Here is a 14703-nt window from a genome sequence, read left to right as displayed (position 1 = left end):
TGGCTCCACAGGTCTGCCCACATCTGAGAGCCAAGTCTTTCAGGGGTCCTGAAGAATGCCAGGACTAGCTTTGCATGCGTCCACACGCCCTCCTCCAAATGTGTGGAAGCGATGACCAGCTCTAATTTCTACGAGGTATGGCAAACCTCTATCTGGGGCACAAAAACAGGTACCTTTTAAAATCTATAGGGAAATCATCCCTGTGTCAAAGGACAAGGACTGGCAGCAAGGCCTTGGACGCCACTGTGTGAGCAGGTGACTGCACGGGGCACCCCGCCATGTCACCGATCAGGACCCCATCAGCCAGCGGAGAGAGGCGCTTGCCCTACGTGGGGCACACCCTGGGTCTGTTAGGGTAGGCCTGGGCCACATCAACTTTAGTAAAGCAAACAAACATGCCTGTCTTGGCTTCAGTCTAGCTGGAAGAGAGAAAGGGAAGCAGGTGGTGGAGATGAGAACAAGAATAGGCCAGAGTCTCTATTTTAATTCACCAGTAGCTGCCAAAAAATAAATGGGGAACCCGATGGAAGAGGACAGGCGTGCAGCTAGGCGCCGCCCATTACAGACGGGGGATGAAGGACTAACCAATCCAGTGACACCAGCAAGACAGCAGACCACTTACCCTGTCGGTCATTTTATTACTGATTCCAAGCAGCATCAGCATATTGTCACATTCCGTGACCCCCATGGCGTACAGGTCACTGAGGACGTTGGCACATGCTATCCTGCCCTGGAAGAGAGAGGAGGCGTGAGAGAGGACAACTAGGGGACTTTCCGTGCGTGCCTACAGAGCACCTCCCTGGACAACTCGGGGACTTTCCAGGGACAGGGTCCCCACTTTCTGTGTCCTTTATCACACAACCACGAGGCCATTCCTTCACTTTCTCAGACATTCCCGGGACCACCTCTTCTTTCTTGTGCAGAACATGTAATTTCCGTGTTCCTTCCCATTCGGAATATTGGGGGAAGCCTGCCATTTATTTAGATGCGGGAATGGGGGTGGAGAGCAGAAGCTGGGGCGAGCAAGGTGGGAGCTCATGGGTCTGAGAGGAGAGCTTAGGGAATGAAAAAGTTGGAAAACAAATGTCCTAACAAACTTGGAAACAGTCATGTATCCAGAACAGACTCTAAAAATATGTGGACTTTATTGGTTCTAGAGAAGACAGTTTTTATAACACAGGGAGGGAGACATTTTGGAAGTTTCTCTTCAAGGCTGTATAAGATAAACAGGAAAAACATCTTGCTTGAGAAATCAAAAAACAGAAGAGAGAAAAAAACATCTAGGCCTGAAGTCAGATTGTTTTCTAAAGCACATAAAAAGCATTTCCAAGAAACTATATTATTTAGTAAGGAGCTTCAATTCAAAAGAAATCTGAAAATAAACTTTTTTTCATCTCTACTGCAGAGTTTTAAAATATAAGTTGTCAGGGGCACCTGGCTGGCTCAGTGGGTGCAGCACATGACTCTTGATCTCGGGGTTGTAAGTTTGAGCCCCAGGTTGGGTGTAAAGATTACTTAAAAATAAAATCTTTTTAAAAAAGTAGGGGCCCCTGGGTGGTGCAGTCTGTAGAGCGTCTGAGTCTTGATTTCAGCTCAGGTCATGATCTTACGGTCGGGAGATTGAGCCCCATGTCGGGCTCCGCCCCACTGTGGGCATGGAGACTGCCCGAGATTCCCTCCCTCCCTCTGTCCTCCCCACCACCTCCTAAATAAATTAGTAATAAATGCAAGTTGTCATTTCTAGACAGTGAAGGAGAAAATGACAAATTATCCTTCTGACACAAGGATAATCAAATTCCCAAGTATGATCACTTCAGCAGCTGGCTTCATGCTCGTTGAGGTTTTCTTAGGACTTCCCGGCAGATCGGCAGTGAGCACGGAAGTGACAGGGGCAATGGAGGTTTGGCAGCTTGGAGGTGCCTGCCGCTGCTTGGGGAGGCAGCCATGTTGTCCCCTCTCTGATGCTTGTAAGAGACGCTGGCTAGTGGTGCCTGGGTGTCTCAGTCAGTTAAGTGTCTGCCTTCAGTTCAGGTCATGATCCCAGGGCCCTGGGATTGAGTCCCACTTTGGGCTCCTCGTTCAGCGGAGAGCCTACTCCCTCTCCTTCTGGCGTTCCCCCTGCTTATGATCTCTCCCTCTCTCTCTCTGTCAAATAAATAAGTAAAATCTAAAAAAACAACAACAAAAAAAAAAAAAAAAAAAGAAAGAAAGAAAAAGAAAGAGAGAAATGCTGGCTAAAGGCTGAATTCTGGTCCTAGCTGCCTCCACTGTCTGGTCAGGTAGGGCACCAGTCTCTCAGGAGTCCTGCTCCAGAGGAGAGAACAGATGGTCATGCAGAGGCCAGACAGGTTTCTAGCCAACCGTACGTCTGTCACTGGCACCTGAGAAGTGACTTTCCTCTTCCCCATACTTAGCTGTCTCGGGGTCCAAGTCCCTATGCATGTGTGGCTTGAGTCCAATGCCCCTGACACACAGGGAGGTCCTTTTCTTTCTTTCTTTTTTTTAATCTTATTTATTTATTTGACAGACAGAGATCACAAGTAGGTGGAGAGACAGGCAGAGAGAGAAGAAGCAGGCTCCCTGCTGAGTGGAGAGCCTGACGTGAGGCTTGATCCCAGGACCCTGGGATCATGACCTGAGCCGAAAGCAGAGGCTTTAACCCACTGAGCCACCGAGGCACCCCAGGGAGGACCATTTCTTAACAGCATGATGCTCCCCATCTCTTCATTGGCTCCTTGTCCAGGAGGGTAGAGGGTCAAAGTCAGGCAGACCAGGGGGTTGCTGGCGTAGCCAGGCACTGAGCCATCTGGAACTAGATCTAGGCAGGCCACTGTCAGTAGCCAGGAACTTAACGCCACAGTTCAGATATGCATTCTACACAGTGACCCATGACACCCTGAGGTGCGTAGTGACCAGAGTCAGAATCAATGTCCAATAGCTTAACTGTGGTGAGATGCTAAGCTATTTATTTCTGGAAGGAAACATGAATCCGGCTACTTAGTGTGATGAAGCCTGAAACACAGGAATGTGGAATTTACAAATGTCAGAAAGAGGAAAAAAGAAGAAAACGCTAAACACGTCCATCAGCAGACGTGCTGAGGACGCAACAGGTGTTGCGCAGGTCCAAGTGTGGCACAGCAGCTCCCCGCACCTGCCTCCACTGCCTTCTGCCAGGTACCGAGTGTGAGCAGGGCAAACCTGACGGCTGTGAGGGCGGCAGGATGATGACAGCTGGCATGCGTGTATGGAAAGCAAAGGCCCCGGGCCCAGCCCCAAACCCAACCAACAAGCAGTTCCAGATGCAAACACACACCCGGACCAAACTCACCATCATGTAAGGGTCATCGACGATAGGATAGATGTAATCCGTGGTTTGAACCAAAGAGAGACCACCATGCCTCAAAGGAATCACGCAAGTATCCATTCCAATGCCTGCAAAGATGAAAGTTGTCAGCATCCAGAAACCAAAAGGAAAAGCCATTTCATTTTATACCATCAGTGCTGAGACCTGGAGCAGTTTCACGCACGACGCTTACAGAGCACTGCGCCCTGCCAATAAGGCAATGTGTTTCCTATTGAGACCGGAACTGAAATAAATGTGAAACAGAACTAGCTTAAGATGGAAAGTGAGAATACGATTTGTTAGTCATAAGACTCAACTTCAATATGGTACAATTTTTAGACTTTAATGGTGCCTCCAATGGACATTTTTCCTTTGTATTACTGCATCATCTGGGCTGGCACCACAGAGAATTTCTTTAAAGACGAGAAAGGATCAGTGGAACTTGGGTTGTCTTAACTACATTGCTTTTTGAGCAGATCTTTAGGCATTATTCTGTTTTTCCCAATGGAAAATGTGTAAAATCTTTCATATATAAGAAATGTTATTATTACTTCTCCATTTTAGTCAAAAATGAAAATGACAAAGGTGGGGAGGGCACCTTGCCAGCTCAGTCTTGTGACTCCTCATCTCAGGGTCGTGAGTTCAAGCCCCATGTTGGGTGTAGATGTTACTTAAAAATAAATAAATAAGCTTAAGTGAGAGCAAGAGAGGGAGAGAGAGAAAGAGGAAGGAAAGAGAGAAGGACAAAGTCAGAACAGGTATTCATGGTTTCCAATCCAGCTTGGACAGACACTGGTACTTATGGGATCTGGTATGTAGGTTCCCAAAAGTGTTTTTTAAGAGGAAAATTTTAAAATCCCATGTTATTTCTCTTGTGGAAAACTTGTAAATGTCATCTTTACTAATGCTATAAATAGGGAAAAATATTTTGCTAAACAAGCCTGCAGGAAATACTTTATTAAAAATTGTTACTAAACATTTAGAAAGACAATATGGACGGTGGATGATCTAATTAGAAATAATTCCCTTTTACTGAAATCAGTTTAGAAATAGACAAAACTAAGATACAATAGGTAACATTACTTTGGAAATCACCTGTAAGGGGGACATTTTCAAATTAAGACTGGCCTTCTTACCAAGTAAGCAGAATACAGAGTGCTTTCCCTCCCCTCTCTCAAAAGGACACCAACTTGGATATCAACTTGGCAGCACGACAGCCGAAGGTGGAGAAAAATATCTGGTTAAAATGCCAAAGGAAGTAAGTGGATGGCACCCTCTAAATTCAGAATTCCAAATGGAACAAGAATGAATTGTATCTTCACGTTGAAACGAACACGAGCACCCCTCATAGGGAGTAAAACTGCCGTGGCACGACCATCTCCGCACTGCCATGGCAAAGAACCCACGAGACCGCGTCACAGCGGCGCCTCTTATTCTCAGGCCTTGATCCATTATTATTAATGCACAAATAGAAATTGAGTTTAATAAAAAGTCACGCTCTGTGAAGGCAGACTGATTTCCAGCACACAAGATAGCAAGGTGGTATCCAGGTGGCGAGTCTCAGGGAATGTGGAACCACGAGCACGCTGCCCCGGTCAGGAGTGTCCATGTGCATCAGATGGGACACGTGTGATAATTCATCCAAATGACACGCATGTGCACACCTCCCAGAATCTTCACCAGATGACTGCTTTTGAACAGTAAGTGGAAAGAGGGCGAGAACCACAATTTTACTCCTACGGAGTCTCCCTAAATTGACCCAACAGGTCATTCTGAGGATATTAGTGTTCGCTTTAGGAAAGAGGGAAATACAGTTTTCTTTGGGGTTTCCATGTATAAACTACAGGACTCCCGAAAGAGATTAGACATAGCTACTGAATGTTAGCTTTAAATGTTTCCCAGCAGGGTGCCTGGGTGACTCAGTGGGTTAAGTGTTTGCCTCTGGCTCTGGTCATGATCCCGGGGTCCTGGATCTAGCCCCTCATCCAGCTCCCTGCTCAACGGGAAGTCTGCTTCCTTCTCTTCCGTGGCCCCCACCCCACCCCCCCGTTTGTGCTCAGTCTCTCTCTCAACTAAATAAATAAAATCTTTAAAAAAAAGTAAATGTTTCTAATCTGGTTTATCCAAATTTGAATTAAATAAATTTGATTTGTGAAGGATTTAATTTCTATTTATATGTATCATCAGAGCATTTAAACTGATGACTCTTAAGCATGTTTACCAAAAAAACCCCAACATTTCATTAATAATATTTTATATCAATTGTGCGTTTATTTTCTTTTACAGATTTTCTTTATTTATTTGACAGAGAGTGAGCAACAGCAGGAACGTAAGAATAGGAAGTGGGAGAGAGAGAAGCAGATCACCCCGCCAAGCAGGGAGTCCAATGAGGGGCTAGATCCCAGGATCCTGGGATCATGACCTGAGCCGAAGGTAGACGCTTAACAACTAGGCAACAACTTAGCCAACCTAGGCACCCCTCAATTATGTGTTTAAATGACGTTTTTCATGTATAGGGTTAAGTAAAATACGTTAGAACTAATTTCACCCAATGCTCTAAAATTACACGTGGCACACATAGTATTTTTTTTTAAGATTTTATTTATTTATTTGACAGACAAAGATCACAAGTAGGCAAAGAGGCAGGCAGAGAGAGAGGAGGAAGCAGACTCTCTGCTGAGCAGAGAGCCCGATGCGGGGCTTGATCCCAGGACCCTGAGATCATGACCTGAGCTGAAGGTCAGGCTTAACCCACTGAGCCACCCAGGCGCCCCCACATGGTATTTTTTTCATACAGCACCCGACCACAGTGTCTGGGGGCGAGAGGGCATCTGAGATGAGCCCTTGGCCTAAAAAAACCAGGATGAAGTTGAAAGGGAGGGACAGTCCAGGGAAAGGGCAGGTGGAAACAGATGCAAATACCACAGCGGGGAGAGGAATTTGGGGTTTTCAGCAAGACTGAAACCATCCATCAAGAAGAAGAACCTTGTGGGGCGCCTGGGTGGCTCAGTGGGTTAAAGTCTCTGCATTCCCTTCAGGTCATGGTCTCAGGGTCCTGGGATGGAGCTCTGCATCAGGGCTCTCTGCTCAGTGGGGAGCCTGCTTCCCCCCCTCTCTGCCTGCCTCTCTGCCTATTTGTGATCTCTGTCTGTCAAATAAATAAATAAAATCTTTAAAAAAAAAAAGAAAAAGAACCCCAAAGACCATACTAGCACCAATGTCGGCAGTGATCAGTATTTGACAGCTCTTAAGTCCCAGGCAAGAAACACCGACTTCAACATTTCTTTAGTGAGAAAACATCTAAATCAACACATACACATTTAACAACTGTCATCATCTTAGGATCCAGGAAATCTGACACTCCTTTAGAGAAATAGTTTAAAAACAGATAAACACATTGACTGCTGTGTACATAGATTATATGTCTGTCTGGGTGAAGATACACATGGTACATACACACATAATTTCTTGTACTTCCAACACTTAGAAACCATAAGTATGGTTAGCTCATTCTAAAGATCGGGACACTGTCACTCAGATTAACATTAGTGACTCGGTAGTGACTGTGTCCAGACAAGAATCTAGATCTGATTTCAAAGCAAAGCTTTGGCTCTCTAGAAGTTACCACTTCTGGACGAGGTTTTAAATACTACGCTTCCTTCAGCACCCATCTGCTGGTAACCTGGGGTCCTTCTACCCCTGGAGAATGCCATGAATGCTCAATTTTGTGAGTGTGCATTTTTCTGGGAAAAGGTCATGGCTTCCAAATGCTTCTCAAAAGCCCTAGGAGACTAGACTCCTTCATGCTAGTCTTCTAACAGCTTTTCTCTGCCTCTCCTCTTGCTGTTCCCATCTGTCCCCTCTGCCACAGTTAGTATGTAGCCTGCAGTTCCTCTTCTCATTGCAAACATGCTGGACTTAGAGAAACTGGGCGACAAAACAGTATGGTGAGCGGAGGAATCAGAAAACATGGATTCCAGGTCCCCACCCTCGCTTGCCAAGTGACACGGAATGGGTTACCCGGCTTTCCTGAGCGTCATGGGGCTGAGGCAAGGAGCAAATGACCTAACCCATTTTCAAAGTGCTTAACAGTCCATGGCATGCTCATCAGTCAACCGGGGACGTCATCAAGAGGAACTCCTACTGTATCCATAAGGCTTCTATTGCATTTGGCAGCTTATTTCTCTCGACAGAGTTAACTGACAGCGTTCTCAGTACATTCTTATTTTTTGACAAGTAAGCCAACATCTAATCCAACTCATTCACGTGGTATTTCTCCATGCTTAGGCATCAGCTAGACGAGGCTGGTTTTCTAACTGAGCTCGTGGGAGCCAGCCCTGCAGCCCCTAGAGCGTGGGGTGTGAAGTTTCCCCTCCTCCAACCAAAGCAGCTCTGCTTTTGTATCTGCTTTACATATCAGGGAAGAAAGGAGCATCCTGGGTTGTGAGACAGAATGCTGTACGCCAGAACTGCACAATAAAACAATGGGTGAAAAAGAACAGAATGAAGACCTTACGTAAGAAAGCTGATCGGGTCACACACCACGATCACCAAACACTCAAACTTCTAGAGTCCGTGCCTGACACTCCAAAGGCCAAGTGATCATGGGCTTATGCCACGTCCTTAACACACCAGACAATAAAAGCTTAACAAATATCCCAAGAGCCTAGAATTTCCTTCTGAACTCTGTGTTTGGGAAGAAGCAAACCATTAAAAACATCAGGAATTTAGTCCAAAACAAAACAAAACACCACACTCTCCAGGTCAGACGACATCCTAGGGTCAGGCACAGACCGGGCCTCGTCTTCTCCTTCTTCCCTATCGGAGCTCATCAAACAGCGCACGGCGCAGAGGAACACCAGAGCCCGCCCCAGCCCAGTTACCACCCTCCAAGTACCGCACAATGACACATACGGACTACCTTTCCTAAGGCAAAGGAGAGAATGCAAGAGCTTTAAGGAAAATTTTAGGACAGGGGTAATAAGGAGTTTCTGCTTAATCCTCAGCTAACTATAAAATTCCATTTAGTAAAAAATACTCTTACTGTAACAGAACTGTCTCAACTGCACACTTAATGGTTTAAAAATGGTTAGAGTACATTTCTTGATGCTTTTCAATACTTCCTCCAAATAAGTTAGGATAATAGAATAGTTATCGTTGCTTTGCTCTTTGAATCCTTATATAGAAATTAAACTTGTTGAATAAGGCACCACGGGATGACAGAAATTTGGCTTTTGACTCATTGACTACAGTTGCAGCCAAGATGCTCTCCTTTTGGGAAGCGTAAAAGAGATAATGGTTCACATACCAAGCCTTGGCATAACTGCTCCCAGAAACTGCTCATCTTCTTGGAAGTGGTTCTCTTGTAAAGATTCCAGCAATTTCTGCAGGACATCTTGGGGCACTTTGCAGCCGGTGCCCTTCAGTTCAGTGAATCTGGTTAGCCGGAAGCTCTTGTCCAATTCATAACTTTCCGGGTTAAAGGACTCCCGCGTAGACATGGTTCTGGGGCGCGCACTCCTCACAACCCGGCTCCTCCCCTCCCTCTCCTAGCTGGCTGGTTTCTTCAGAGATCCACCTAGGTCAAGCCAAAAAACAAAGACACCATTAAAAGAATTCTCACCGGTACTTGCTAAGAATCAAGGGAATACAGGACAGTGACAAGTAAGTGTGAAAAGAGCTGGTCATCAGACCACAGGCACAGGGCGACCAGAGGCCCCAACAGTTCATCACAGGGATGCATAAGCCAGAACAAATCATTTTAAAAAGTGACTGTACCATCACAGACATCTTTTAAGGGAGAAGACCTGACGTCTGTGTTGCTGTAACTGGGGCTCTGAGGGGCAGCCAGGACACCTCCCCTGAAGAAGGCACTCTGTGCCAGCTGGCACATAACACAAGGCCATCTTGAGCAGTAAGTCCCAAAGGTTCCTCTGGCGGCCAGCATCATGAGAAAACTTCTAGTCACTGCATCTGTCAACCTAGGAGCTCTATGGTTTAGAAATTATAAGGCCTGGCTAACGGCACTTTTCTGGAAAACCTTTTAATATCTTCTGTTATCTCACATAGAAAAATAAAATGCCCATGAGACAGACACCCTGCAGGAAAAGGATGCTGATGGAAACGCATTTCATGAAATTCTTTGTGATGCTCAATTCAATTTTAGAAAAGCATGTTTTTACTCTCAGCCAAAAGTAGAAGATGATCTAAAACTAAGGAAGCCTCACTAAAGAACACAACTTGAAAAGTGGAATTCGCCTGTTTAACACAGCAAGATTAATTTTCTCCAAGAGAGCAGTGGAAAATTCTCTAATATTTTAATGCAGAGCGCTTTCCTAGAAAGCCAACATCCCGCCCAACCAACCAATACACACACATCATTGACAAAACAAATACGCTTGCTCCTGCTCACTACGGTGTCACTGCAAAACAAAAATGAGAAATTAAACTGTACTAAACCACCGGCATTTATGGTACTAGGTACCAGTGAAAAGTTTCTAGGGCAAACCCTTCTAAATTTGAAGTCTCCGAGGTTAAACCAGAATCTTAAAAGTGCTCCCAGGTTTTACAAACCTCCAGATTGATATTTTATTGGGCATAAGATTACAAACACCCAAGTTTTTGAGTCAGTTTCCCCTATAAAATTTATGATTAAGAACACAATTCCCATTTATAGAGTTTCTGATCTCCTGGGAAGGACATCACTCATTTAAAATCTCTCTCTCTGGCACTCACGCGTACACACACACATACACAAAATAACTAAATAAAATAAATCTCACAAAGCCCGAGTATGGGCAGTAATCCAAACTGTCCTTACAAAAACATGTTTGGGGGTGAGCAATCATTTCGGTTTGAAACCTACAACTCTGCAGGAATAAACCTCCCAAGACTCCAAGAAAACCACCTGTGCAAAAGGAGGGTGGCAGGAGAGCAAAGCAAATTACCCAGAGGGGAATTGTGAAGCCATTTCAGAGGAAGTCCAATAGCACTTTGATTTGCAAGAGTTTGGAACAAAACAACAGTGCTTTGCTCACAAAACGCCTCGCACTTAACACAGCCTCACTCCTACCAGAGGGGAAAAAAATCCAACTCACGAGGCATCCAGTTATTTTCCTACCTCCAGCCCTACCGACTCCCCCTTCCCCGAAAGAGGCGGGGAATTTGAGCGACTAACTTCTTTTTAAACGTAATTTCTATTTTCCCAGATTTTTAAGAGAAAGAAAGTTTAAAACACCTTAAGTCCAGAAAGAACTCAGGCGCCTTAAAATTCGAAATGGAACGAGGGACACACATCCACACTCTCGTCCGAACCTTGAACACTTAGTTTTTGGAGGGTGGGTGTGCGAAAATGGGGGTGGGGGGGGGGCTTGGGGAAATCGTAATAATTAATGGGGGGGAGTAAATGTGCATAGCATGAAGCAGTCCACTCCAACCCAGAAGCCGCCTGTTTACACCTTTAAAACAATGATATGAATATTTAAAGACAACGGTTAACCCTTTCCTTCTCGGCCACCTTTAATTTTTTTTTTTTTTTTAAACCGAGGGCGCCAAGCGGGCTGCACAGCTCGGGGTGCACGGTAAGCAGGGATGGGAGAGCGTGCTGCCACAGCCCCGTACCTACCTCCCAACCCCCAAGCCCCTGAGCCCAGGAAATAAACAAAGAGGTGGACTCCCGGCCCGGCGCGCGGAGACCGGGCGCTCTCCATGCAGCACGCGTCCAGGACGCAGCCCGAGCGCGGAGGCCGGCACGCGGGGACACCTTAAGTCCCAGGCTGCCGCCTTTAAAGGCAGACCGGGCCTCCGCTCTTTGTGCGGCGCGGCGCGACGGGCCGGCCGCGGCCGGGCGGAGGCAGCGCGGCACCGCAGGCTGGGCCATGCCCGCCAGCTCTCCCGGCGACCGCGACGGCAACCGCAGCGAGGGCGCGAGGCGCGCAAAGCTAACCGGCCGCGGAGGGGCGGGCGCGAGCGCAGCGGGACCCCGGCCCGCGAGGCCGGCCTGGCCCGGGCGCCAAGGGTCAGGCGGCGCCGGCGGGCCGGAGGGCGCGCGCGTGGGGGCGGGGAGGGCCCCGGAGGGGCCGCGCGCCGCGCCCGGGGACCGGGCTGGGTTCTCCCGCCGCGCGCGCGGGCCGCCGCCGCCGCCGCGCAAAAATGTCGGCGGGCGAAAAAATTAACCCCTGCGTTGCCGCCGCCGCCCTCCCCCTCCACTCCTCCCCCGCCCTTTCCTTCCTCCCTCCTTTCCCGGCTCCGCGCGGCGGCGGCGGCGGCGGCGGCGCGGGCGGTGCTTCTTTTTTAAAGCGGCCCCACCAAGCCCTGGCTCTGCCCCTCTCCAGGCAGCGCTGGAGAGCGCCGGCCGTGCACGGCTCCCGGCGGGCCCGGGCGGCCCGGAGGGGGATCTGCACGGCCGCCATGGGCCTGCGGACGAATATTCCCCTTTAAGCCTGGCGTCGCGCCCCCCCCTCCCCAAGCCAGGCGCTTACCGGTTCGCTTTGCGCCCTCCTCCTCCTCCCGAAAACGGGACTCCGGCGCTCCCACAATGCACCGGGCGCGGCCGGGCTCCCTTAAGCGTCGCCTGAATAAAAATGCCGCTCCCGGCGGCGGCGGCGCGGAGGGCGGGAGGGCCCGGGCCGCGCCTGGGCGCCGCGGGGGCTAGGCCTGGCTCGGCCGTCCCCTGCCGGGAACCGGGCCGCCGCGCTCCTCCGTGCGCCGCGCGCGAGGGGCCTTTAAGGGCCGGCTACCGCCCTTTAAGAGGCGGCGGGCCGCGGCCGGAGCGGCTCGGTGGCTGCGTGCGGCCCGGGAAGGGGGCGGGGGCGATGTGCAGGCCCGAGCGCGGCAATGATTGGTCTCGGGGGAGGGGTGGGGGGTTGCAAACCCGAGGAGCGGTGGCATCCGTTGCATGATGCAAAAAGGATTGATTTCAAAAGTTGCGAGTTGCATTGGCAGCAGCCTTTGGCGCCCGGGCCACCACCTACTTTTCCTCGACCCGCCGGAAGGGCCGGGAATGTTTTCCAAAACCTGGCCAGGCTCCACCGCGCTACACCCTGCGGGACTCTGTACCTGCTCCCCGAGCGCCGCCGTCGTTTCGGGCTGGGAGACAATGACCGTGGAAAACAATTTGAAAAGAGTGGGAGCAGAGGGGAAGCCGCCTCTGCCACGGGAAAGATTTTTTTTTTTTTTTTTACAAAAAAAAAACCATAAACGGCGCCTTTGATTAATGATGACCCCTGTCGTCTCTCCTTTCTATTGTTTAGCCTGGCTCGGGAGCCAACGTGAGCCTTAGTGGATATGCAGACGTCCCGCAAAGTTTCTTGACTGTTCAGCGTGCTTGGTGGGGAGTCCGAGCTCAGGGTTCCTCGGTTACATTGTTTGCTCTTCACATGTCCAAGTAAATATGGCAGCCTAATAACTGTCTGAATTAACACTGATAGAACAGCTTCCGCATGAGAGAAGGCTTCCTTCAGGCTTTCCACTCTCTAATGCATTGCTGATTCCAATAAAACAAAACGCTTTCCCAGAACTGCGTCTTTCAGGGCTGCCCTCAAAACCAAGCAGTGTGCAGGAATGCCAACCAAACTTTTCTAGGGTGGTTCAGCATTTTCTAAATGGATTTGGGGGCAGGAATTTTTCCGGTCACCGAAAGGTGCTTTTCGTTGTGCACCAGGTTCGCAGGCTATGCAGATGCCCTTTTCAATCTTTAAATTTCTGCTGAACGATTCCTCCGGGGTTTAATCTCAGTAAGGATGCAGAAGTGATGTAACCTAGCAGACCGGCTGATGCAGGCTTTTCCTCTCTGTGGGTCCCAGCTTCCCCCCCAGCCCCCTCCCCCAGGACCTCTACAGTAAGTTAGAAAAGAGCAGAGTAGCCAGGATTGTCTAATGTGAGTGGTTGGACTTGTGTAAGAATGGCATAACGTTGTGTTTGGCAAAGCTGCATCGCCTCTGAATCACCTGGGATCCCCAGGCAACCCTCCAGACCTCCGGAACCAGGGACAGGGGATGCAGTATCTTTATTCCTCCCATCCTCTCCTTTTTGAGATAAGTTTTGTGAGTTGTTTGGGGATTTTGGTTTTGTTTGTGAGGTGTTTTGTTTTGTTTTGTTTTTAAGCAAAGAAGTCACAACTAGGAAAAAAAAGATTTGGGGGATTAGGGGCAAGGTGAGTAGGGCCCTGCATGGAGATGGTGTGTCGCGCTGGGGAGTTTGGGATTTATGCCTTAGTCACCAGAATTTGTCAGATTTGGTTTTTACAACTTGAGCTCCTAAAAAGGCTGTACCACATCTGGGAGGATGCCCTCCCCCAGAGGGGAAAACAGGGCCACATCTCTAATTAGGAGGTAATTGTAATCATCCAGCACAGAATTGAGGGAATTTAATTTGGAGGAAGAAGCTGAAGATGACACCCAGGTTTCTGGTTTTGGGGGACTGGGTGGGTAGTAATGCTAACAGAAATAGCAACTATGAGAAGGCAAACAGGTTTAAGGCTGAGTTGGGTTTTGGAAATAGTCAATTTCAGGCACCTGCCAGATATTCTAGGCAGAGTGCAGTTGGTCAAACTAGGGCTTGGCACTTGGGGGTAGGGGGGTGGGCTCTGAGTTTGAGATGTAGATGTGGGGTCTATCAGCATGTAAATAGGGTTTAAAGCCGCGGAAAGAGGTAGGATTAACCAGGAAGGGGAGTTCGGGATGAAAGTGAAGTGGAGACCTTGGACAGAGCCCAGCGGGGCTTCCAAATGGAATGGCTAGGCGAGCTGGAGGCTGTTCCCTGCGGAGTCAGTGGGAGGCCAGCATTCTCAAAACCTGCTCCTTCCTCTCCCAGCACCCCCCACCCCCCACTTTAGCAGTTCCACAACAACTGAAGGCAAATTCTTCTGGGCAGAGGCTGTAGACTCTTCTCTAAGCCACGGATGCCTTCTTTCATATGGAGTCCGTCTCCAGCCTTGGGACCCCGTAATCTACTGGATCTCTCCACCCACCTTCTTTGCCCTAAAAGCATGCCTCTCTGTGCTTCCCCCAGTACGCTTTTCTTGCACCAGCCTTTTTCCGAGTCCTCCCCAGTGGAACCATCGAGCCCCATTTCATTGGAAGCCTTCTTCCCTGGGTTTTTATGTCCTACAGACTCCAACTAAAAGATGGTTCTCCTGGATTCCTTTACCTTGTGGACCCTTGTTTAAAAAAAAAAAAAAAATGCACATTTACCAGCCCTGCTCCAAAGATTGTATCTAGCTGGCGTAATGGGTTGAATCGCTAGAAAGATTCTTTGCTTGACCAAATTTTAGTCGGGCTCCTGAAACTTCTAGGCCCATCTAAGTGCTTCCTTGTAAAATCCCGTTTTAGCAAGATTCCCTCCCCCACCCTCAAAAATCT

General features: G+C 48.7%; 1 protein-coding gene across 5 annotated transcripts in view; it reads right to left on the bottom strand.

Annotated features, from left to right (window-relative positions):
• SEPHS1 (selenophosphate synthetase 1) overlaps window positions 1-11962 on the bottom strand; it is a 29909-nt gene extending 17947 nt beyond the window's left edge. For 2 of the 5 annotated variants that reach the window (XM_059404302.1, XM_059404298.1), the window contains exons 1-4: window positions 11824-11962; window positions 8652-8921; window positions 3329-3432; window positions 623-730 (exon numbers count right to left, since the gene is read on the bottom strand). In XM_059404302.1, the coding sequence (XP_059260285.1) occupies window positions 623-730; window positions 3329-3432; window positions 8652-8844 (405 nt within the window). In that variant the 5' untranslated portion in view covers window positions 8845-8921; window positions 11824-11962. Of the gene's footprint in view, window positions 1-622; window positions 731-3328; window positions 3433-8651; window positions 8922-9121; window positions 9218-10967; window positions 11306-11823 lie in introns of those variants that run through there. The other 3 variants (XM_059404301.1, XM_059404299.1, XM_059404300.1) reach the window with 3 other exon arrangements.
• Between the last annotated feature and the right edge of the window lie 2741 nt (window positions 11963-14703).

This window comes from Mustela nigripes, chromosome 6 (genome assembly GCF_022355385.1).
Source record: "Mustela nigripes isolate SB6536 chromosome 6, MUSNIG.SB6536, whole genome shotgun sequence".
NCBI classification, from domain to species: domain Eukaryota; kingdom Metazoa; phylum Chordata; class Mammalia; order Carnivora; family Mustelidae; genus Mustela; species Mustela nigripes.
This window is presented reverse-complemented; position numbering and strand designations above follow the sequence as displayed.